The sequence below is a fragment of the Callorhinus ursinus genome, unplaced genomic scaffold, assembly GCF_003265705.2.
Source record: "Callorhinus ursinus isolate GAN/ISIS: 27379988/994484 unplaced genomic scaffold, GSC_fseal_2.0 scaffold5, whole genome shotgun sequence".
Lineage (NCBI taxonomy): Eukaryota > Metazoa > Chordata > Mammalia > Carnivora > Otariidae > Callorhinus > Callorhinus ursinus.
The window spans coordinates 24,115,847-24,141,221 of NW_027397067.1; the positions used below are offsets into that span (position 1 = coordinate 24,115,847).

At 34.5% G+C, this 25,375-nt stretch overlaps 1 protein-coding gene across 1 annotated transcript in view; it reads right to left on the bottom strand.

Annotated features, from left to right (window-relative positions):
* Positions 1-307: 307 nt before the first annotated feature.
* Positions 308-25,375, bottom strand: part of UBE2W (ubiquitin conjugating enzyme E2 W) — an 80,468-nt gene continuing 55,400 nt past the window's right edge. Inside the window, exons 4-7 of the mRNA XM_025870737.2 lie at positions 24,162-24,317; positions 20,444-20,519; positions 5,590-12,228; positions 308-721 (exon numbers count right to left, since the gene is read on the bottom strand). Of these exons, the coding sequence (XP_025726522.1) occupies positions 12,215-12,228; positions 20,444-20,519; positions 24,162-24,317 (246 nt within the window). The 3' untranslated portion in view covers positions 308-721; positions 5,590-12,214. The remainder of the gene's footprint in view (positions 722-5,589; positions 12,229-20,443; positions 20,520-24,161; positions 24,318-25,375) is intronic.

Below are 25,375 nucleotides of genomic sequence, written 5' to 3' on the forward strand. Positions count from 1 at the left end.
ATCTTGGGGTCCTCAGATTGAGTCCTGAGGCCCCTCTCTCTTTCCCTCTGTCCCCCCCTGCCAACTTGTGCTCTCTCTCTAAAGTAATCTTTAAAAAAGGAAATAAAGAAAATGTATCATGTAAAAAAACCCAGCAAGGGAGATATCTTCCTGAAAAAAAAAAATATGTTCTCAAAACATCTGGAAGTATCTGAAGAGACCAGGACTTATTCCATGTGTCTCCAGAAGGTAGAATCAGGGGAAAGAAAAGATGGAAAGTGTGTGATTAGTTTCCCAGAGCTGCTGTAGCAAAGTACCACAAACTGAATGGCTTAAAACAACAGACATTTATTCTCTCACAGTTCTGGAGCGAGAAGTCCAAGATCAGGTATCAGCAGGATCATGCTTTCCAGAGGCTCTAGAGAAGAATCCTCTGCCTCCTCCAGCTCCCGGAGGTTCCCAGCAATCCTTGGCGTTCTTTGGCTTGTAGATGCATTACAGCATTGCTATATGGCATTCTCCCCTTAAGTGCCTGTGTCTCTGTGTCTTCTCCAATTTGTACAACATCACTCATATTGAATTAAGGTCCACCCTCCTCCAGTATGACCTCACCTTACCTAATCACATCTTCGACAATTCTGTTTCCAAATATGGTCACATTCGGAGATACTGGCAGTTAGGGCTTCAGAGTTATCTTTTGATATCTTTAATCCAGGATAGATAGTATGTAGCAGATTTCAGTCTGAAAGAAATAACTTCCTAATAAGATTTATTCAAAAGTGCAGGAATTTTCTGAATTAATTCCCATCAGTGAAGGCAGTCAGGGGTGATCACTTCAAAGATGTTAAGAAATAACTAATTCATTGGTTAGGTTATTAGACTAGAAAATATTAAATTCCTTTTCAACTGTTGATCAATAGGCAATAAGCTCATGAACTAAGTAAAATTATATCACTCTGTTTATCATTGCCACCTAAAAACTTCAGCTTACATCTCCACTCACCAATTGACTATATAAGCTACTATACTTGGTGTTATGAGGAAGTACAAACACATTTCCTCCCCAAATCTGCCCCTCGTTTTGGTGAAAGTCGTCAGCCTCTACTCAGTTTTCTAAGCCAGAAATTTGGGGGTCATGTTAAGTATAAGCATATTGACTTAGAGCATGGATTTCGAAGTCAGTCAGACTCAGACTTAAATTCCTGCTCCATCACTTCTAAGCTCTAATTTTGGGCAAATTGATTATGGTTGAGTTGTCCATTTTCTTATACTCCACTTCAGGCCATTGCCATCCTTTGTCCTTACTGCTTAAAACCTCCTAATTCTACTTGAGATATAATGTTCAGTAAACTATTCATACTTAAAGTGTGCAATTTAATGAGTTTTGACATATATATATATATACACCTGTGAAACCAAGATAATCAAGTATCCATCTCCTCCAAAAGGTTTTTCCCACCACCCCACATCTTCAGGCAAACACTTCTCTGATTTTTGTCACTATACATAAATTTGCGTTTTCTAGAATTTTAAATAAAATCACAGTATACTTTTTGCATGGGCATTTTCACCCAGCATAGTAGAAATTTATCCATGTTTTATTCCTTTTTTATTGCTGAATAGTATTCTGATATATAGATATCCCACTTTGGCTACCCATTTACCTACTGATGGACAAATGTTTCCAGTTTGGGTATTTTGCAAACTTGATACAAACCCTTCTGTGCAAGTCTTTGTGTGGACATATACTTTCTTTTCTCTTGGGTAAATACCCGGGAATGAAATGGCTGATCTGTATAGTAGGTACATGTTTAATGTGGGGCTTGAACTCACGATGCTGAGACCAAGACCTGAGCTGAGATGAAGAGTCGGACACTCAACCAACTGAGCCACCTAGGGGCCCCTATGCTTAACTTTTTAAAAAGCTACCAAATGGTTTTCCAAAGTGGTTACACAATTCCACATTGCCATCAGTAGAGTAGGAAAGTTCCCATTACTCCACATCCTTGCCAAAACTTGGTATGGTCAGTGTAGCAAGTGTGCAGTGGTTATCTTATGCTTTTAATCTGTATTCCCCTAATGACTAATGAAACTCAGCAGCTTTTCATCTACTTATTTGCCATATTTCCTTCAGTTTAGTTCAAGTAAAAAAAAATTCACAAACTTTGCCCATTTTTAAATTGGGTTGTTTGCTTCATGTTATTTATCCTAAGACTTAAAAAAAAAATCTAAATATAAGTCCTTTATCATGTATATATTTTGCAAATACATTGTTTTGCTGTTTCAATGTCTTCTGAAAAGCTACATTTTTAAATTTTGTTGAGTCCAATTTATCAACTGTTTTTAGTAATTTGGTTCATAGCTAAGAAATCGTTGCCAAATCCAAGATCTCAGAGCTTCTGTTTTCCTGAAGAAGTTTCATAGTTTTACTCTTTGAGTGTATGATTCATTTTGGGCTAATTTTTGTACAGAAGATTTTTTATTTTTATTTTCTTACAAATAGCTTTTCAAATATTTTAGTGCCATTTGTTGAATAGACTGTTATCCCCCCGCCCCCCGGCAAGTACCTTGGTATATTTTTATAAACCAATTTCTGGACTCTCCCTTCTGTTCCACTGATATGTCTATCTTTATGCCAATACTTTATAATAAATTCAAGTCATCATCATTTGTCTGGTACTGATGATGGTCTCTTATTTTTTCCCTTCCAGTTTTGTGACCCGTCAAGCTCACTCTCCAGAATTACAGCCAAGGTATTTTTCTTAAGTGCAAATCTGAATTCATCAGTCCCTCTCTGAGACCATGAGATAAAACCAAAACTCCATTAATTCGGTCTTTTGAATTCTAGCTCTAGTTTGATCTCATTTTTACTATTCCCTCATCCAAATTCAATGCTCCAAACACTGTTCTCTCTCACCCTGTGCACTTGCTGTGTGCTTTATCTCAGATGCCCTCATCTTCAGTCTCCCACTTTTGCCTGGCAAATACTCACCACTTCCCCTGGAATTCTCACCTGGACTTAAGACAGCTTTGACTGTTCTCACCTTGATGCTCATTCAACACTCTGATTAGCCTATCACACCAACTGGCACATTATTTTAATTACCCACTTGTCTTCCCTACCAGATCATAAGCTCCTTGGGATACAGCAGATGCTCAATGTTTGAATGAGTATAAAGATGAACAAGACAGTTCCTTGTTCTTCAGAAGCTCCCAATATGGTATGGTATAGTATATGGTAGGCAGAGCAGTAAACTGTATGGATCCTGTCACCCCCCACCCCACACATCCAATGCTTTCTAGGTCTGTTTCATAGTGCCTTGTTTCCTAGAAGGGATAACCTTTGTGTATTGGTCACTGTATTAAAATAAATCACTTGTAAGGATAATATGTGGAGGAAGCTATTCTCTTCCTAGGACTTCAAACTTCTATCTGCTCCTGGCCACCTTCTGAGGACACTGCCAGAGAACTCACCTCAATCCAAGTTTGGAGTGTGACATTCCCTGAACCACTCCAAGATGAAAGTCTCAATCAGGATTGTTTCCTCAGGTGACCTTTACTCTGGGGATGCTCTGCTGATTTCTGGCTTTAAATTAGTTCTGATGGGTAGGATGTTGGTGTAGTGGGTCAGACTCCTTGTTTTGTTTTCTGGGCAACATTCCCTGTCATATTGCTGACACAGTGGCTCAGCTTTATAATCTCCTCTCAATTGATAAATGAATGCCCTAGGGACGAAAGGATCGGAGTGCTAGCCTCAGCTCTCTGTTTAGTGCAAACGGAAAGACTAATTTCAACCTTACTCTCATTCACGAGGCCCTACACATCATCTGGTCATTGGCTGCTGCTCCCCCATTGCCTTGCTCTGAACCAGCCACAACATCATCTAGGTCGGCGTTCATCCAAATCCTGTCCCAGCTTCTACACTTGGGACCATGGTACTTGCCAAGAACTCACCTACAGCGTTTGTAATTTTCAAGCCATTACAGTTCCTCTTGCAGTCAACTCATTTCTGTGATTACCAAAAACTGCTATTTGTCTGCACCTTTTAGGGCTCATCACTTTTGATGTTGTATTGTTTTTCTTTCTTATCCCGCCTATAATGTAGGCCCTTTGAAGATATGTGCTTTCTTTTATCTGTCATCCTCCTTAGCATAGAAAGTACTAAGTACTTGCTCAATGCCGTTTTTAACCTTAATGAGTATGACTTTTACCTTTATGATCTCAGGTCGCCTCAGATATATTTAGCTTAGAACACTTATATATATATTTTTAAAGATTTTATTTATTTGACAGAGACATAGCAAGAGAGGGAACACAAGCAGGGGGAGTGGGAGAGGGAGAAGCAGGCTTCCTGCGGAGCAGGGAACCCCATGCGGGGATCGATCCCAGGACCCTGAGATCATGACCTGAGCCGAAGGCAGACGCTCAACAACTGAGCCACCCAGGCGCCCCAGAACAATTATATTCTTAAATTGTAAATATATTCTAGGTAACTAATTTACCTCAGCGATACAGCAAAAAATATGAGAACTTTTTTTTTAAATAAAACCAGTGAAGAATGGTTAATGATTTACTTCAAAGTAATTTTTTTCAGACTTTCTGGGGTAGGAAGGGTAGGGTGTTCTGCTGTGACACTTCATACAGATGGTGGTTTAGATGTAGGTTTCAAACCTGCTAGCACCTGAGTTTCTTTGGAAAAGTTAGTATAAAAATACAAGTACAATCAAATTAATTTAACAAAACATTTATTAAAATGTGTGCTACATGCTGGGGACACAAGCACCACTGAGATGCTGTCTCTTCTGTTAAAGAATCCAGGACAGAAAGCTGGTAATGGGTGGGAAGGGAAGAAGGACAAAGATGCCCTTGTAACTAATTTGAACTGGAAAAAAAGCAGATGAACATTCTAGGAACGTGGAAGAATGTTAACCAAGTACAGGTAGTCTTGTTTTGCTACCATTTATGGAACAAGGTGTGTGGATGGCTGAAGAGCAGCCTGGGAACACCAGAATCATGGCAATGGCACTGGAGGGAAGGGAGAAATTTCAGATACATATTTTTTTAAGATAGGCTCAACAGAGATTAATAATGAAAAATGTCAGAGAGGACTAGTAAGTAGTGGCAATTCTTCATTTGGATAACTAGGTTGAATGGAAATGCCATCGTGGGGGCGCCTGGGTGGCTCAGTCAGTTAAGCATCTGCCTTCAGCTCAGGTCGTGATCCCAGGGTCCTGGGATTGAGCCCGACGGGCTCCCTGCTCGGCTGGGAGCCTGCTTCTCCCTCTCCCACTCTCCCCGCTTGTATTCCCTCTCTGTGTCTCTCTCAAATAAATAAAATCTTAAGAAAAGAAAGAAAAGGAAAGAGAGAGAGGAAAGAAAGAAAAAAAGAAGAAAGAAAGAAAGAAAGAAAGAAAGAAAGAAAGAAAGAAAGAAAGAAAGAAAGAAAGAAAGAAAGAAAGAAGGAAAGAAAGAAAGAAAAAGAAAAGAAAAAAGAAAAGAAAAGAAAAAAAAGAAAAGAAAAGAAAAAGAAATGCCACCGTGACAGGAAAGAGAAGTATGTTTTGGGGGGTGTGAGAGGGGACATAAAAATTTTAATGTTAAGTTGGATACCTTTTCTGCAGGTTATAGCCATCCTTATTAGGTTCGTGCCTGATGAGTTTTATCTACCCACAATAGGTCCTTGAAGGCCAAGTACCTATATGAGAAGATAATTTCTACCTTAGTTTCTTATTTCAACTTCATTATTAAAACATTTCCACACTCCACTGAACTGGAAAGAGCACACAGGTACTCCCACTCATATATTTTGCCTTAAGCAAACATTAAAAAGAAACCTCATAAGCAATTTAAAATATTTATTGACAGGAATTCTCAGCAGGACAGATATAGAACCACTGTGGCCTTGGCCCATATTATCCAAGCATAGAAAACCCTTAGTTGTGTCATTTGACTTCAATTCAGTTCATGTTTAATTTTGCCATATGTTAAGAGTGAAAAGTACCAAGGAATATAGGGATTTCAACAGAATCATTTATCCACAGTGGCTTAAACCTTCTATGAGAGGTAGAAATTATTTTAACGATTATAATAAAGGGAGAGAGTGCCATCAAAGCACAAAGGAAGATGGATCTTGCATTTATCTAACCAGCTACTCATCTATTGTTGAGGGCTGCAGAAATAGCATGTAGAGATAAGGCAGTTTTATGGTAGAACAGCTACCCCAATGAGGAGTAAGGTGCTCCTGGGGCAGGCAGATCCCCCATGAATAGAAAACCTAGAATATCAGCAGAGCATATTAAATTTCTTCCTGCCATGAATAACAGAGATGCAGAGAGATATCCCTTCTTCTGTTTATCTCCTCTTCTCTTCTCATAGCTTCAGGAGCCACTCATCTAAGTAAGTTAGTTGATCTGTGTGTATATTCAAGAAAGAATCCCAAAGTTCTCTACAGGATATCCTTATGAATCATACAACTTAAAGTTCAGCAACACCAGACTCATGGTAACCCTAAGCAAGGGCCTGAGTCTCAATTTCCAGCTTTTCTGAAAACACCCATCTTTTAATCAGGACTTCTTTAAATAAAGCATGAAGAACCACTAAAATACACTGGGCTACACTACTAAGTAAACATGATCTGTTAAATGAGTAAGTGCTTTAGTGACTATCTTCATTCTGTTGCACTTATTTTTGGAAATGGGCATTTTACTGTTTCCATAATCCTTGGAAGATCACAGTGCTTTGTAAAGAGAAACTACTACATAAGTAAATCTTTATATTATTATAAACTACAAAGAGATTTAATATCTATCCAATTTAATATTCAAGTCTACATAAAATAAATCAATGACAACTGCTTTATTATTAAAAGTTACTGAATTCCATAAAGCACACAATGTAATTTATATTCAACTAACAAAAGTTTGATACATGTATTTAAAAATATATAATATATAGATTTATGTCTTAACATTTATATTCTATTCAAAAAGCAGTAGCTTTACATATTTTACAACTTGAATTTATAAAATATATATACATCCACCCTATTCAAACCTTGAAGCATGAGCTTCCATTCCTATTAATAAAATGCACAATCTGTATTTCTGAAAATTGAGAGAAAAATGGTACCAACTAAAAACAACAAACCCATTTTAACTTGAACATGGACTTCTTGGCTACTAGATAACTGACATAATAATCTTTTTGAATAATTATTTTACCCTGAGCCTGATAATCAATATTTATGTCAATAATCTGTGGTTAACTATGAAAAGACTTGCATTTATTTTCACAGTGTCTGTCAATCTATCACATTCCTTACTCGACTTGTTTCAGGCTTTAAAATTAGAGAGGTGGGATTATTCAACCTTTCCATTTACCGTGAAATTTGACAAGTGATGTCACACCTAACAAGCCAAAGCCCAGAACCATGCTTTGCCTTTGAGAAAGCAGCTTAGAATTACTGCAGAAGCAAACTTTTCACAAAACCCTGACAATGTATGCATCAAGAAACTGTTTCTCTTTTTCCCTGTCAACTGCACTCAACTTGCTCAATTACAATTCTTTAGGCATGTTAAAATATACCAGCTTCTATTCAGGCATTCCTTCCACATATTCAAAATGTCTTCAGATATTATATTGTTTTATTAAAAAATTTTCATAAAAAAAAGACATTCATGTAACCGTTCTGGAGATTCATCCCTAAATGTAAATCCCAGTAACATTTGAGAATTAAAATCACAATAAACACCTCATTTACAGGACCATAAGAAGCAGAACTTCAACTTTAAGGATAAAGATCTAAGTTTGAAGTACATATTTAGACTCCATGGGCCTCTGGAATGATGCATACAAGCCTGTCTTTAATGTAGTTTATGCTAAGAAAACAAAAATCTCCCACACATTTGGGGGAAAAAAAAAAAAGAAAAGAAAGTTCCAAATCTCAAAATGGCTTAGAAACCTTAAATGGAAAAACACTTTTACCAAAACAAATAATTTAATACATCTGGGCAATGATTAGGCTTTGGGAGAGTCACCATCCAAAAAGTAAACAAAACTCCCTCGATATTAGTATTTAAGAACTACATTACTTAGTTAACAGCTCATTTATCAAGTAGTCAATTATTCAACACATTTAGCCACATACTGATGAACCGAAATAAGGCATCAGAAATTCTATGTAGTTTATTTGTAGAAAGGAGTCTTTTTCTTTAAGAAAAATTTCTGATGTAATTTCAGTAATCTTCCTTCTCTGGATTCCCTAACCTCAAGAAAAGGAAAGGGGAAGAAAGGGAGGAAGGGAGGAAAGGAGGAAAGGAAGGAGAGAGGAAAACTTAGGGAAACTGCTGAAGACTGACATATTGGACGGACATCTTTGAAGAGAAAGGAAGAAAGAAAAATGAAAGAGAGAGAAAAACAAACAAAAGACTGCAAAGAAGATTAGGACCAAGGGGTGCAGATTAAGAGACACCTTCACAGATCTTAATCATGCAAAGGCACTAGCATTAACACAGAATCATGCAGTAGCTGATTTTGTAACAGTGAATCCTCAGAAAAGATATGGGAAAGCCTCAGTTCTTTTTGAAAACCAATTTATATACACTTAATAAATCCTAAGCATTCAGCCAAAATATATACAGGAAACTAAATAAAAGTGAGATCAAGAAATATAAGCAGCAGTAACCGTAAAGGATTAGAACTAGTGACACTGAATTCTTTATTTAAAAAAATTCCGAACACACAGTACCTCCTCTTCTCTTCTATCTTTAGGAAGAAGCTTTAACAAGTTTTAAATATCTCAATTCTCAAAAACAATAGGCTTTTTAAAAAATGAGACTTGATTACCGATCAAGTAATTACCGAAACAAGTAATATGTGGTTACATACCATTTGCATATCACTACTCATTTCCATTATTTGTCAGTTCATCTTTGATGCAATCTGGAAATAATTAAGCAGTCACTAGATACCTGTTTAAGAATCTGAAGAAATTATTATTCACCACAGGAATCTAATGATATATATGTGCATATATTGAAAATTTCAGAAGGGAAAAACTAATAAACTACCCTAGTTACTTTATACCAAATATTTATATGCCTAGTCAAAACAATAAGGATTAAGATCTTTCTCCAGATGAACTGTAATATAAGAGCTAATTTTTAGCATTTTCTTTTGGGGATTAAAAAAAGCTTTATTTCCTTGCTAGCTAAAAGGAGGAATTCATCCACTACAAGTTAAGTCCTTTAGAGGTGAATATTAAATTCCTTAAGAGAACAGCCATAAAATTTATTTTAAAAAATTTATCTTAAAAAAACTGAAAACCATTTCTCTCTTTAAAATCTATGGCATTAATACCTACTTGATGTAAAGTATTTTTTTGAAGGGCACCAAGTTCATGATCTAAGCATGCAAAATAAGGAAATGAATATATCACTGTCTTAACAGAATTTGGCAAACCAGAAGAATGGCCTTAAAATAAATAAATAAATAAATAAATAAATAGAGTACACATTGTCTAAATATGAAAGTATAGTTCTGCAGGCCTATGCAGCAGATTGTGCCCCATAGAGCAAGGGAAGAGGGAAGTAGCATAATCCTATGTACATTTTCTTGGTATTCTGGTTGTCGTTCAACAACACAATACAGAGAAATATTCTTTTTATTATTACAAAGTCATTAAATGCCCTCTCAAGAGCAATGACTTAGGTAAACGGCTTATGTCTTTTAATAATGTAACTTACATTTAAAATTAACTTAATTAAATCTAAGTGCAAAGGAGTTTCCAATAATTCCTAAGTTCAAGGGAGTATTGTAATGAATAAGGTGTTATCTTACTGCAAATTCTGAATGGTTGGTATTTCATCTTATCTTCTCTTTAATAAAATGTACTGAAATTATTTGGTTTCCTTTACTTTCCTCTACTTCTTTTTATTTTATGGTATCTCTATGCAGAGAAAGAGGTATGTTAAAATACTGCTTCTTTTATTTTAAAAAACTCAACTGAGGCTATATAAGACCTATTAATCTATAGGACAGCATTGTTAATCTTTGACCTGGTATATTAATTCCTTTGGCGAATAAATGTCACAGGTCATTTCTTTATAAAAGAATTTTAGTAAGAGGACCAGCAGTACGGAGAAAGATCCCCCACCCCCACCCCGGAAAATGATCAAGTCAATCAGTAGTTTAGAGCAGTTGTGTAAAATATGAAAAATATATAATTTGCCGCTGCAATTTTCATATTAAAAAGCAGTTAAAAACTAAGAGTAGCTCAAAGCATTCCAAAAAACACTTTCTGTCTTAAACAGGCCAAATGATCAGACTGATAGAGACTATTATGAGAACTTATGTGTATCTAGTCAAGAAAGAACAAAAATGTGTTTAATTTTAAAAAGTGTAGTTGCTAACTATAGTATAAACAGTGTCCACAATTTGGTGGCTGGCCATAGTTTTAATTTTTTTTTTCAAGTTATTTCTACAGCAGACATATTTTTGAAGTCTACCCACCCCTGAGTTCAGCAATTATACTTTTAGAGTGTAAAATTATATGCCCTTAATTAACAACATGTACAAAGCTACAAAATGTCATCTATACAGAGATTAAAAACAATTTTGAAAATATTCCTTGCCAATTATTGATTGGATGTTTTGCTGGGGTACATACTTCAAAGCTTTCAGCCAACTGGCTTTTATTTTTAAGCCCAAATTGATTCATATATTTATTCACTGCAGGATATGTCAAAAAGAGTGCAACAAGAGGCATTAGTAAAAATAACATTGTAGTAGAAACAGATTTTTGCATATGTGAAAAGGTAATTTATAAAATACATAATTGCTTTTTAAAAAGAGAACCTAGTTGCAGTATCATTAACTTACATGGTACTGAGAATTGGACGTTTCAACAATTTTTTTCTATAGAAAAATTTTACCTAGCTGTAAGCAAAGTCTTTCAAACAACAAGAAAACAAAATAAAACAAATCCCTCCAGGAAAAACTGTATGGTTGTGTGAGACAAATAAGAAAACATACCATTCTATAGTGTACTTTTGCCTAAATTTTAAAATAAAAATGTCCACACTCTTTTGTTAAAACATTAAGCCTCTGTCAAAAATGTATTTCTTATTTTAGGGTACAGGATTAAAGGACAAAATGATACTTACAAGTAAAGAAAAAATTACAAGAAAAAACTTGACAAAAGCTTTTCAATTGAAGTACTGTAACATTCAAACTTGACTTAAAACATAACAAAAGAAACAAAATTGCAAACGAAAACTCTTTATGGATTTTCCAAACATAAATAAATGAAATAGTGTTTAGGCAGTAGGGCTCATGCTGATGGCTAGCAGGAAGTAACAGAGTGTAATCTACTTGGAAATATCGTTACTGTACAAACAAGCCCCGATTAAGGACTGCAGCAGTTTCATCATCACTGCCATTGTTCTTACTTCCAAAATCAAGCCTTGATTCAACCATTCATACCCTAGATTACTCATACCTTTACTTCTGAGATTGAGGAACTATATACAACAAATGAATTTATTTTCACCATAGGGATAACAATATTGTACCTCTCTGCCAATGTTACTTGAAAACCTTCCATGTCAAAACAATTTGACAGCAGATATAAACAATTCAATAAATACGCAATGATCTTTCATTATAGTCCTTTAAAGACGCATGTTAATTCATGCTGTTAACCTTAGGATCACAGTGCATAGAACCCAAATATAAACAGTTGGGGTGACTTTCAAAGTAATGTTGGATCCCTCACTTTATTTATAATCCCACTATAACCAATAAATTCATTTCATAGGCCCTATCATGCATTAATTATTGGGTGGCAGGAATTAATGAAAATTTTTCCTATTAAACGTCCATTGCCGGCAATGAACGTCCCAAAACCGCCAAGGAAGTCATTGTTATTGCACAATACATGAGGACCTGGAACTTTTCCAAAAGCTTAAAAAAATAAAAATAAAAAATGGAATTATATTGACATTTCCTGACACCTGCATTAATACTGTATGACTAATAAAAGCATGTCAGTTGCCTGGACTGAACCAGCGATCAACATGCGCCCAGAATGCACACGAGTAAAAATGCAGTAAAAGGAAGTAGTCTTCATTGCCTATAGGTCACTTCCAGTCAAAGGTTAAAGTTCAAAGACTGAATGATCAAAGTGCTCATTTTCTCAGTAGGACTATCTTCTGCTAGGAGGATGATAACAGTGGCATCAACAAGTATCATCTTTAAGAAAAGGAGAAAAAAGATAATTAAAAAAGTCAAGCATGCATAAGTAAAACCCACACGTTAGTCTAACACAGAAATAATTTCAAGAAGAACATGGTTTACATGTCTGACTTGCCTCCCCAATCCTTGCAAACAAAAAGTCCAGTTTGTGTTCAATTACATAGTGACAAACAAATCACGTTCTATACTTTCACAGAAATAGTTCACACAAATCTTAAATGATGCATCAGTGTGTTAGTTCTATTTAATATTAAATTGATATATGTTAGCACATATTCAGGATTTATCAGTCTTGAAGAGTTCTTTTATGGGCAACAATTTTAAGTTGTAACGAGACAGGAAGTAAACTCCTGACCAACAATGTCATGGTATTTAACACAGGATAATGCAAGTTGTGTCTTTAGTCTATAAAGGAAATAATTTCACAAATGAGGTACAATTACCAAATCAATTAATACATACTTAATGTTAATTTCTCTTTAGAAAATACATTTAAAAATACATTTTTCAGCAAATATAGATACATACACAAATGAGGCCATTAAAAAAAACCCCACAGATTTAGTAATGCCTTCTGGTAGCCTTAACACATTATGTAAGATATATAATTATGGAGTTCATAACTTATTTTACAAAATTATTTCACAAGACATATCTGAAGGATTTATTTTGAGGACTGGTTACTCTTCAGAAAGCAGCTTTAGAAAGAAGCAAGACTAGTGGCAACTATCCAAGAGTTGTGAAAGCTCTCAAAGACAGCATTGCTGAAAAACTGGCCAAAATATTTTACAAACTATCCCATGTTAGGATTGATACACTGTTAATAAAAATCCCCATTTCCAATGACTCAGTGAGAACTAAAAACCAATAAATCTGATTTCTGCGCTGGGCAAACTCGTAGAATATTCCATCACTCTATTTTTTTTTTTAAAGATTTATTTATTTGACAGAGAGACACACAGCGAGAGAGGTAACACAAGCAGAAGGGGTGGGAGAGGGAGAAGCAGGCCTCCCGCCGAGCAGGGAGCCCAATGCGGGGCTCAATCCTAGGACCCTGGGATCACGACCTGAGCCAAAGGCAGACACTTAATGACTGAGCCACCAGGCGCCCCCCATCACTCTATATTTTAATGGAAATCTAAAGGGTGAAATATACTAGATTTTTTAAAATAAATCTTATCTTTATCTAAATCATTAGAATTCTTTAAAGAAAGAATATCTTTAAGAAGAAAATAAGCAGATAGTCTACAGCTTCTAAGTGCCACATGAAAGTATCCGTTTCTTAAATTACTGTGGAACTTGGAATAAAGAGGAGATATGGATGTCATGGATGCAGAACAAACAAGAATGTAAAGAGGTTCCTTAAAACATCACTCTTCCAATAGAGTAATTTATAACCCTAGGGTCCTTGAAAAAACTAAAACTAATCACACTTAGACCTCTAAGCTAAGAGATGGCACTAAATTCTACCTAACAGGTCAAACCTTAAGTATTCTACCACATGACAATGTATACAATAAGAAAAGTGAGACAAAATTCAACTTGAACATCATGTACCTAATTAACCACCAATAATAAGCTTTTATCTCCAAAGATGTATCATCTTTGATAGATGATAACATAAATGTATCTACATCAGGATGTTCATTCTGGAAGTTTTCCAGTATAGTAGGTTGTTGTAGAATGTTCCACAATCCACCAAAATGATTAAGAAATCCATATAAAGCTATTCTCCCTAGCCCAATCCCTACCTTGGATTAGATGTTAAAAAAAAAAAAAATATATATATATATATATATATATAGGACTAATACTCCCTGCCTTGAACACTCTATCTTTAGAGAAATAAACTTACTAAGTGAATTTTGAAAATGGAGTTCTATTATCTGATAGCTGGACCCACAGGGACACACGGACTTACACATTACAAATCCATCATGGTTCTAAGTAATCAAAGAATCTATGAGCAAATACTTAAGTATGGAGACGAGTATGAGCTAAAGCCATGGCTAACTCTCACCCAAATAAAAAGGGCATCACTAAGAAGCAAAAAACTCATTTGTTAGCAAAAGGAAGTTTCCTAGATAGATGAAAAAAAGATTATTGAATACCAAGATGGCTTACAAAAAAAAGTTTTTAGAGTAAACCCATCTTGGATCAAAACAAATATAAGTCTATAAAACGTGATCAGGGTGCCTGGGTGGCTCAGTCGTTAAGCATCTGCCTTTGGCTCAGGTCATGATCCCAGGGTCCTGGGATCGAGCCCCGTATTAGTCTCCCTGCTCAGCGGGAAGCCTGCTTCTCCCTCTCCCACTCCCCCTGCTTGTGTTCCCTCTCTCACTGTGTCTCTGTCAAATAAATAAATAAAATCTTAGAAAAAAAAACCAAAAACGTGATCAAAGAACACAATATATCTAACCTCTTGGCTAAAGTATATGTAGCAATATGAAGGTCTGAAAAAAAGAATCTCAGATTAACCATTTAATTTTTTTTCTGAAAATGCAGAAGCCCTTATTAAAAGTATACCCTCGAATGTAATATACAAATAACCAGTTCCAAAGAGATGATATCTACCATGGTTAACTTCACTGGACTTCTGGGAAATACGAGTGAGAGAGAACTGTATTATAGAAGAAAGTCATTTAGTTTTCCCCAGAGTATAAGAACCATCACATTTTAATGGACATCACAACCATCACATTATATTGGAAACTACCTCCCTGGATATTCCCAGAGACTAAAGACTAGAAGAAAAGGAACACAGCAATAAGTCAGTAAATATGAAGTGGGATCCCACTTCCAAGAAAGGCAAAAATAAATCTTTACATGTAAGTTTGTCTCTCCACAGTTTAGGGAATTAAAGTTTTCTTTTGATGAACCAACTTAAGAAGATTTCACAGAAGACAACAGAATTGTTATCCAGAAGGAAATAAATGGAAAAGTCTGTTAGACTGAGTAAAATTTGGACTTAGGAATTTAGAAAGTGATTCTGTAATTCTAAAAGGTAGTGATAATATAAAAACGTTCACAACTAACAGGTATTCTATGGACAGCTATAAGACAGGAAGAAAGTTTGTGAATACTAGTCTGAGACGATTTTACGTTCCTATCACCTTATAATTCTTAGAATTCTACAGGAAATGTTCCAGCTGAAAGGAACCAGAATGTAGTCTATAGTTTTGTAAAAAAAAAAAAAAAAAGAGAGAGAGAGAGAGATATTCCTCTATTCCTCCCCAAATTTACAAACTCAACAGTTTATTGGACATAACATCTAAACATCATGCCAATCTATTTCCTGTAAGCCTAGTTTTCTGAAGCCAATACTCAATTAGTCTTAAGCTTTACTGCTCAATTCTCTATCACCTTAAGGAAAATGCTTCAGGAACCAGATCAGTACTGCCATCTGTGGAAAGCAATCATTTATGAAACTAAGTTGTTTATGTTCAATTTGGATCCCAGGAAATAGATGGATCATTTTATTAATGGATTCTATTATCTTATTGAAATATTTTTATGATCCCATTAAAAGATACTTTTTATCTTTTTCAAGAAGAATTATGTCTATTTTATGATTTTGAACTTTGAGGCTCAATCATTCATTCGTGTACTAAACTGTATACATTTGTTTTCTACGGACCATTCTAGCCCTGAATTATAGGTAAATTCCTCAGCCCCTTTGTATGCTGAAATGAGTTGTCTATTCAAATACTTATTTGGTTAGTTCCCTTTACTCATTTATTTTCTTAACCCTATTCTGTTTAATTGATTTTTCAAAGCATATGGACCCCTGGCTAAATTTTCAACACAGAATGTTTGCATTGCAGATATGACCTTAATCCTTCAGTGAATAGAAACTATAAAAGAATTCTGGAAAACAGGTTGATAGCAAACTTCAAGTAAGTAACAATAAGGAATATGTATTCACATTATCAGTAACTTTTTACACTTTAATAGGAGCTAGAGAAGAAGCTCAAAAGAAATGCAAAAAGAAATGAGTAAGCTATGATACTACAAGTAACAGTAGGGTAGCAGTGACTGGCCTACATTTTCAAGATATACTAACAATGTGGAAGATAGTTTAAATTGAAAGAGGCTTTTTTCCCAAGAACTCAACACTGGTATTTGGCAGCTCGATTTTGGTGTATCAGCGGAATCCTACTCTTCTAAAACCAGGAATTGCCAAATTACTGTTTTTCATTAATAGTGCATCCATCCTGCATCCAGGAAGCCCCCTCTGAAGCAAACAGATTATTACGAATCTAAACCCAAACCTTTCTTGCCTCTTTGATTACAAATACTGACAAACACTCTGACCCAAGTATGTTGGTTAGCATCATATAGGACTATGGAGCTTGTACCTGAGGTCTACAATTCTGCTTGGCTTCTAAAAACTGAAATGTTAAGTGTTTCAGTAAGTTCATCCAATTCCATGCAAGACTTTGTTCAGTCTCTGATATTTTTGTTTAGGTCTGCAGGTCACATCAGGACTCTAATTTGACCTTATAATCCTTTCAGAGTTAGATGATACTAATAAATAACAAGAGTCCATATTTCTTGGTAATTTGGTGTTATAAGGAGAACATGATTAATCAATGAAGATCTTTTTGGAACTAAAGCAGTTAAACAGAAAAACATAGGCTGACATCTGGAAAGCTCAAAAACAGAGTTGACATGTTTTGCTTTATGAGTGAGCATGAATGCTAAGATTTTCCAAATTCAACTATAAGGCCAAGGTGAACTATTTTTCACATTGCTTTTAACTCACTCTGAAATGTATAAAGGCGAAGAGAATATATGCTACACAGCTGAAATGCTTTAGTTTTTTAAAGGTGAAGGAAAAATTCAAAGAAGATTGTCTACACCCATTCCCCTTTATGAAAGAGCAGTTGCTCTATGATCTCAAAGTATAACTAGTATTACCTGTCCTTGATTTCATATGAGGGTCACTCATGGAGCAAACTGTTGATTTAAAGAGAGATTCTGGGAGGGGAGGGGAACGATTCAGATAGTCAGGGTTCAAGCATGAGCAGAAAACATATTGAGATAAGAACTGTCACTGTTGGTCAATAAACTGAGGATGTTTTAAACACAATTACCTGCAAATGAAAAAAAATGTATCTGTACCTGGGACCAGAACCTGAACTAAAAGTTCAGTTGAAATAGAATCCAGTCCTTTTAAAGATGGTAATTTGTATTTGGGGGTGGGGGGGGGTGACACTTTTAATCTGTTTATTGATAAAATGAATTCCTACACAAACCCTAGACTAAATTTAGTTTGAAAGGCCTCTCTTTTCTTGGTATTTCTTTGCTAAGGCGGAGAATTTAATAGTTTAAACTATTAAAAGACTTTTTACTTTAGTCGTGAAAGTATAAATTTCTTGGTTAACAGATAAAAACTACTATGAAAAATAACATATGAAGTGTATTTTATTTCGAAGAATTTATTTTATATTTCTAGTTTCACTATGTGACCTTTCTCCATTTCTTATTCAAAAGCATGTAATGAGAAATTCTGGAAATATTCTTAGATAAAGGACTTCTCATAAATCCTTTCAACTATATAAGGCAGCATTAGAGGGCCTGAAAGATTGTAATCTTTCTGAAATTTCCCTACCAGGGAGGAAGGAAGGGGAAAAAACAGGAATATATTGTCTAACATTGGGGCAGGATAGAATGGTAAAGAAGGTCATACTTCCAAAATATATGTATTTTTAAAGTTCATTACTCTAAGACAATTTCTTCTTAAGTTTTATTAGAAAACTCAAGTGGTTTAAAAACACAATGGAAGAGACAATGGGGGATTTTTCTATTATTAGTGAAGTTGTGTCTGAAATAGAATGACTATACTGTCTTTAGAACTTTGACACTTTAAAAAAGGTTTGATTTAGTTGTGTTTGTCAATATTCTTGATTGACTAATCTTAACTTTTTATGAATCTGGGAACTTTCTATGCTAAGACCAAAGGGTCTGTGACACTCAAGGTCCCCCCCCCCCCCCAAGAAGGGCTCCTTGTAAAGGTACAGAGCAAAGAGGCAGTTTGGTTTTCGGTCCCAAAAGGCAAGAAGATGAAAAAGAATGAGAAGCCAGCAATGTAAATTGAAGTAAAGGGCCGTTTTCTTAAAGTAGAGTCTTGTTAAGTGTTTTAGTAGACCTTCAGTGCTCAGAAACAATTCCTTTAAGTCTGATTAATTCATTTTATACGGAAACTTGTCTTTTTATATCTCAGAATCCCTGAAACAGTAGTTCTCAAGTGACAAGCTCCATCAGAATTATCTGGGGACCTCTTAAAAACTAAACAAAACCAGCATTCTAGGCACAGTAATAAAGTTTATTAGATTCCTTAAAAGAGAAAGTAATCAGCAAGACTTTGGTGAAAGAGTTCCCAAGAGGGTGTGTTGTAGGGGAAGGATTCTTTGAGGCAGGGTGCTTTTGTGTGTGCCCGTGCAGGATTCATTCCAGGAAAATAGCACACGGGGGAGAAGAAACAGAGTATATTATAATGCTCCACTGAACATTCCATGTATAAAACACGTCTTGTTATAAAGATGATTTTCTTAGGATGGACTCTCAGAAGTTTGGTAACTAAGACAAAAGGCTTGATCTTAAATTTTAAGCTTGTTAAATATTGCTGCACTTGCTATAACATCAGCAAATATGAAAGTACTATTTTATTCTATCCTTTACTCTTTTCTAGCACTGCACTCATTTTACTCAACTCTGCCAATTCTGTAATAGTTTCAAAATACTAAATCTGTAATTACTGCAAACTTTTTGGCCTATACTTTTAATTAACTGTATTATGTTAAGCCATTTTCATAAATCGTCTTTATTTTTAATAAGCTATAATTGTTTTTCACATTTTTAAACCTTATGTTGACTGTGCTTTGAGGTTTTTCTAAAAGGTTTAAACTTTCATATAACTATTTAATTTCTTTGTGATTCCTTTTAACCTCAGAAATCCTTCCTCTGAGTTGATACTCAGCTTAAAAAAAAATTTTTTTTTCTCTAGTTGTCTTAAAAAAATACTTAACCCACAGGAAATAATTTACACATGAAGTAAAATGTAAATTTTTCTTTCTCAAAATGATTACCAGCTTCCTAACAGGTAACAGAAAAATTAGTAAGTAATTTTTCTCCTCATTGGTTTTGTGACAAACAATTTACTATATATTCAGATCTTATATATAAATCTATTTTTTCATAGCTCTTACAAGTTTTGTCATTTTTTTCTTCTAGGTCATCTATAGTTGTCATTAACATCAGCTGGAATATTTATCTTTTAGTTGGCTCTCAAGAATGGCATTCTTTCACTGTGTTTTCTAACCTGTAACTGCTAGCATAGTGCTATTGTATTGATTCTAATCATCACTTATCAACACCTGACAGAACTCTTATAATTTAAAAAGTTTTTAAATGCCTCAAGTTAACTCAGTTAACAAGTTTCACAATGGATAGAAAGGTAAGGGGGAAAGGCCATATTAGGCTAACATTTAAAAAAAGAAAAATAAAGGAAATGCTTTTATGGATACAAAAAAATCACAGGGGGTGGCTTTGTTCACATACTTCAAAAAGTACATTGAGGAATATAAAATTTTGTTTTGCATTTCAAATACACCTCTTTAGGGAAGCAGTGAGATCAGTTTAGAAAAGATGCTTGCAGTTTTCAATTATAAAGCTATTAGCACTCTCCCAACAAAACCAATAAAACAAAATCAGTGAGAGTACTTGTATTCATATAGCTACAATCAGGAGAACCACAAATTTTTGAGGACTAACTATTAGAACAAGAAGAGCTTTCTTTAATTAAATGGGTCATCTCTCACAATGTGAACCCTCTCCTGCCACTAAGCACAATACCAGAACTAAGTAATTTCAAAAGACATCAAAACTTCTATTTCAAGTAATAGGTTTCCCAATAACTAATTCCAATTTCATCTGAAGATTATTAAGGACCCTGTTTTAGTAATAAAATGGTAGCGTTTCAGAATGTTAAAGCAATTTTAGATTTTACTTGTATGGTAGCTATGATTTTATGTGCCCCATTAAAAATCTAGTCCAATGTCTCCATTTAATGGCTTAATATTTTAAAGACTCTTCTCCATATTACAAAAATACATCAGTTATATATTCCCTTCTTTTCCCAAAGCAAACAGATATATAGTCCTTCAAACCAAAATGCTAAAAAGTATCATTCTAAAATAAAACTGCTTACCATGATACCACCATTTTGTTTTCTTTGGATTCTTGTTACATGTTCGAACATAAAAAGAATTATCTGGTGGTCGTCTCTGAAACCAAAAAGAGAGGTTGTAAAATGGAAGAAGATTTAAGAAGATAGTTTTAATAAAAGCTTTAGAAGAATTATTACAGAAAGTATAAAAACAATATAAATGCCAATGTGGCACAACTGAAATAATATATTGCAGGAAAAGTAGACCCTTGACACGGGAATTAAAAATAAATAAATAAACAAACAAACAAACAAACAAACTAGGGGTGTGCATGTGTGATTTGGATTAGGTTCCAGTGGGATTACTAGAGAATGACTATTAACCCAAAGTGGAAGCTTTAGGTTTTAAGGAATTTTGGTTTCATTTATTTTATCTCCCGAGAAACAATTTGTAATTACTTTTGTCAACTAATTAAAAAACAGAAAAGTCTATCTAACTAGGTTTGTCTGAGAAACTAACAGCAACTTATAAACCTCCACAATTACTGTTTTCCTGTAAGGTAAGTATCACCTAAGACAGACCAAAGGATTCAGTTTCCAAACAATATGTAAGAGGAAAAAGGGGGAAAAGCTATATTGGCATTTCTACCATATATATGCCCAGACTAGCACAGTATTAGAAACGTATGGCAGCGCTGCAAGGGAGCTTCAGCAGAAACAGTGATGCCAACAAAACTGAAGACAGATTTTGGAAGGCAATTTCCCTGAAAACTGTTGGATATTGATCAGACAAAAGAAGTTTAAGTGACTCTCTACAAAAATCTGGAAACATGTCAAATTTGTATTAAAGCTACTGAGTGCAGGTTAGTAGCTAAGTTAGTAGATCGGTCCAACCAAAAACCAATGATAAGTAGGACTGCCTAGACAGCAGATAGGGAAACAGGCAGTCCACTTGGCACTTCCACAACTCATGTACATAACTCTGATCTTAGTTGAACCTAATAATGCCCTTACAAGTTAATATTAATAGTAACTTAACAAAAGGGAAGAGTATAGCATAAGATGTTGAACAACTACCCCAAGATTACCCTGCTGATAGAGTTTCAGAAAATATATGAAAAATTAGCATCATGAAATTAGATAACTGACAACTTCAAAGAATAGATAATCTGTTGCTGTCTGTCCTGCAAAGTCATAATCTGTGTTCATGTGGAATAAATTGCTACCACTGCAACAAATAATTTCATAAATTCATTTTCTCTGTATATTGATTAGAATCCAATCTTAAAAAAAAAAAAACACAACCCAACCAATCTTCAAAAAGAAAAACACACTCATTCTAAGAATATAACCAAACTGATTAAGTGATCATGCAGATTTGGTTCTTAGAAAATAAAGTAACTATACAAAAAGATGGATTACCAAAATTGTTTTAGGAATTGAATACAAGCTAGAAAGTTTGGAGTATCTATATTATAAGGGCACTAAGAATAAATGGTAGATTACTGAAAGACCTCTCAATATCAGAAATTATCTTTAATCTACTGAAATCTACTGACATGATGGATTTAAAGGCCTTCAATTAAGGGAACCATCCTTGACTATGAAAAAGAAAACTGGAATGAAAGAATTATGACTAAATCAAAGTTCCCAAATGCTTATAGTAAAAATTATAATTTGTATTCAAGTCAAATATTAAAGTGAAACTCAGAGAACCACAATGACCAGAGAATAAAATTCACCTGTTTTAAAAGAAGAGTTTTTGGTGAGTAGTTAGAAGACTTTTAAAAGCTTATTTGGAGCTAGATCCCCTCAGTGCCAAAGCAAGTTTCCTCTTCATCTCTGTAACCTAGTACTTAGCACAGTAAAAACAGTATCTACTAGGTTCCTAATAAACTTTTACTGAATTTTTATCGCTGACACAGAACTAATGCTGCCAGATTTACTTCCAAATTATTATCTTGGTTAAATATAATTTAGTTCATATTATATAATATAGCTTACCAATAATTTAAATGGAATAATTAGGCGTATACTAACTATGAAGGAAAACTAGCAGTAGATAACTGAAATGTGAGGGGGTTAGAGAGAATTAGAAAAGGGTAAAGGAGATGGTGAATATAATCATTTTCTAGTTTGTAATAGTAAATCATTAATTTATTTATTTATTGTAAATCATTACATTAAATGTAAACAAAGTGCTAATCATTACAAGGCACATGCAAGAGCTATGTGCACACATCACTGGTGTTTATCTCAACTTTTCTTATTAAAATCCTATACTTACTACTTCACCTTTCTAAAGACATTAAACATTAATGAGGGCACAGAAGTCCTTATAACTGCAAACTGCTCTACTCTACACTTAAAAATTTTAAATTTATGTGTGTGCTGAGGGTGTAAGTGTGGGGGTAGAGAAAATATGGAAGCAATAAATGAGTAAGACTTGCTCCAAAGCCCTTAGGGTTAACAAAAGCTCAAGTGTAGCCTTGAAATGCAACCTAGAAAAGCCTACAGGCAAAGAGGAAACTTAAAAAGTCATACTACAATTAGATTATGTGTACCCTATTTCATCTATTCGAAGATGTACGTTTTTTCTGCACATTTTAATATTCCTGAATGGGGATACATGCCTTTTAACTAATGGTGTCATCGTTTAACTGACAGAAGTTTTTTCTTTCTTATATGGTATATAAAATTGCATATTAATGCTCTTAATGCCACAATTTAAAAATACAATTTAAACAATTACTTCCCATGCTTCTTATAACAAAAAAAAAACCTGTTTTTTTAAACCTAACACCAAGAAACCTCTTATGAACCTAACATTTCAAGAAACTCACTTTGCAAACAGTGGCTTAGAGTGTTTGAGTCTAGATAACCTATCATTTAAATATGAACTACTTAAAGTTCCCTAAATACTAATTTAAAGTCCTCTAAATACTAATTTAGTAAAAATGATAGTTCAATTTCGAGAAAACAAGGGGAAAAAACTGCTGTAATAACCCCACAGATCCCTAATCTGTAAGGTAACGTTGTTTCTCCGTTAGACCCAACACAAAAGGAAACCCTCATGAAGAAAAGAGGCTTTAAAATATAGAAATACATGAACACTGTGCTACACACTGCCCCTCAGGCAGAAATGGCAAGAGGGCCAGAAATGCACACAGGATTTAGACACTTTAAAAGGGTATCCTAAATTTAAGTCATGTGGTTTTTCTTTCTGATATTTTCACCTTTCCATCAGACATAGAATCTGGGGATTAAAAAGGAGAATTAGTGTAAAAGTCCTGAAAATTCTCTTGGTAATCTAACCTTCCTCTTTCAACCTAATCATGATGATCAGTATGATAGGAAAGCTCTGGTTCCTGGGAAATTCCCTAAAAGAGGCTGATAGGGCGGGAGCCAGCAGAGGGGAGAAGGGAACTATGAAACTTGCTCTTGGGACTTTCCACTGTGAAATCTAGAAATGAGAATTTCTTATACACTTCTGCCTTGTGCATGCTTACAGAAATAAAATTCAGATTATTTAAGAACATCTGCAGAAATTTTCTGTTTAAGAAATTTAAAACAATGTCTGACTTCTATGTGGAATGAAAGATTATCAAAATAATTTTCTAACCTATTACTAAACATATTACCTATAACTTCTTAATAAAAAGCATTAAATCTTTCCTTCACATAAATTATGTATTAAAATAGTTTCTCTACCTAAACTAAAAAAAGAGATATTACCTGGAATAATTCTGAGAAGTCCTACCTTTTCTTTGCAGCTGGAAAGCATGCTAATAATGCTAAGACAAACTGACTGGACTGAGAGCGCTGGGGACCAGTCTTCTGTTAGAATGGATAAACAGATATGACCATTGCTATAAACATGAGGATGAACGGGAATATTTTCACCAGTAAACATGACCTAAGAAAGAATAAAATTCCATTAACACTCAAATATTCTGTATTACCAAGAAATAAAATATTCTCCACAGAACTTATTATTTTAAAAATGAATTAAAAACAAACAAAATAAGTGCCAGAAACAAGATAAACAACTGCTTGTTGTTTATTCTCATCAATCCACAAAGTACTAGTTTCACTGTGTGAATGAGCACGTAGGAAATGGAACATACAGGGAAAAAACCCAGGTCATCTGTTTTTTTATTTCAGCTATTTTTCACAAATTCCCTTTAAAAATTTATAAATTACTATGCATTTTTGGCCCAGTAAACTATATCAAGAATGCTTTTTCAAATTCTACTCATTACTCTCTGCATTACAAATACTGAAGTATTCAATTTTCAGACAACATGAATTACAGGCGACAGGAACATCCCCTTCCAACCTATAACAATGCTATCACCTAAGGTGCTATGTGCAAAAGGAAATAACTGTTATATATATACCATCTCCTCTAAACTGGCTTGTCCATTATCATGGGTACAAATAACTACTTACTGATCAGCAAATAACTATGTGCTTATACACAAAAAAACAAAGGCTGAATGAGACAAGTTTTTCTCTGCCTTTTCTTCTACTCAATTCTTCTAAGTTTTTCCTTTTTCCACCTTGCCTCAGCACTGTTTTGAAAGATAATAAATCTATTATTCCTTCCTTTGCCCTAATAATTCATTAAGTATCCCAATAGTAATGTTTCTTAAACATATCTACCCTAAGCATCTGAACAGGCAGGAGAGTGAATTCATACATCCCAAAGAATCTGTAAGCACAGCCCAAAGTAGGGCAAAGGAAAAGACACAGAAGTCTAATATTTAAGGATGTTTATATTTTACTTCATAAAAAATTACTTATTTTGATATAAAAATTAATCTACCAATCTTTATGTGAATTTTATACTGCGGTAAGATCTAACATTTTTACTCTGTTGTTTAGTAGTAATTACTAATTCCTGACCTTAAAAAAAAAATCACCCGAAGATCTGGCTAAAATATAAATGCAGGGGCGCCTGGGTGGCTCAGT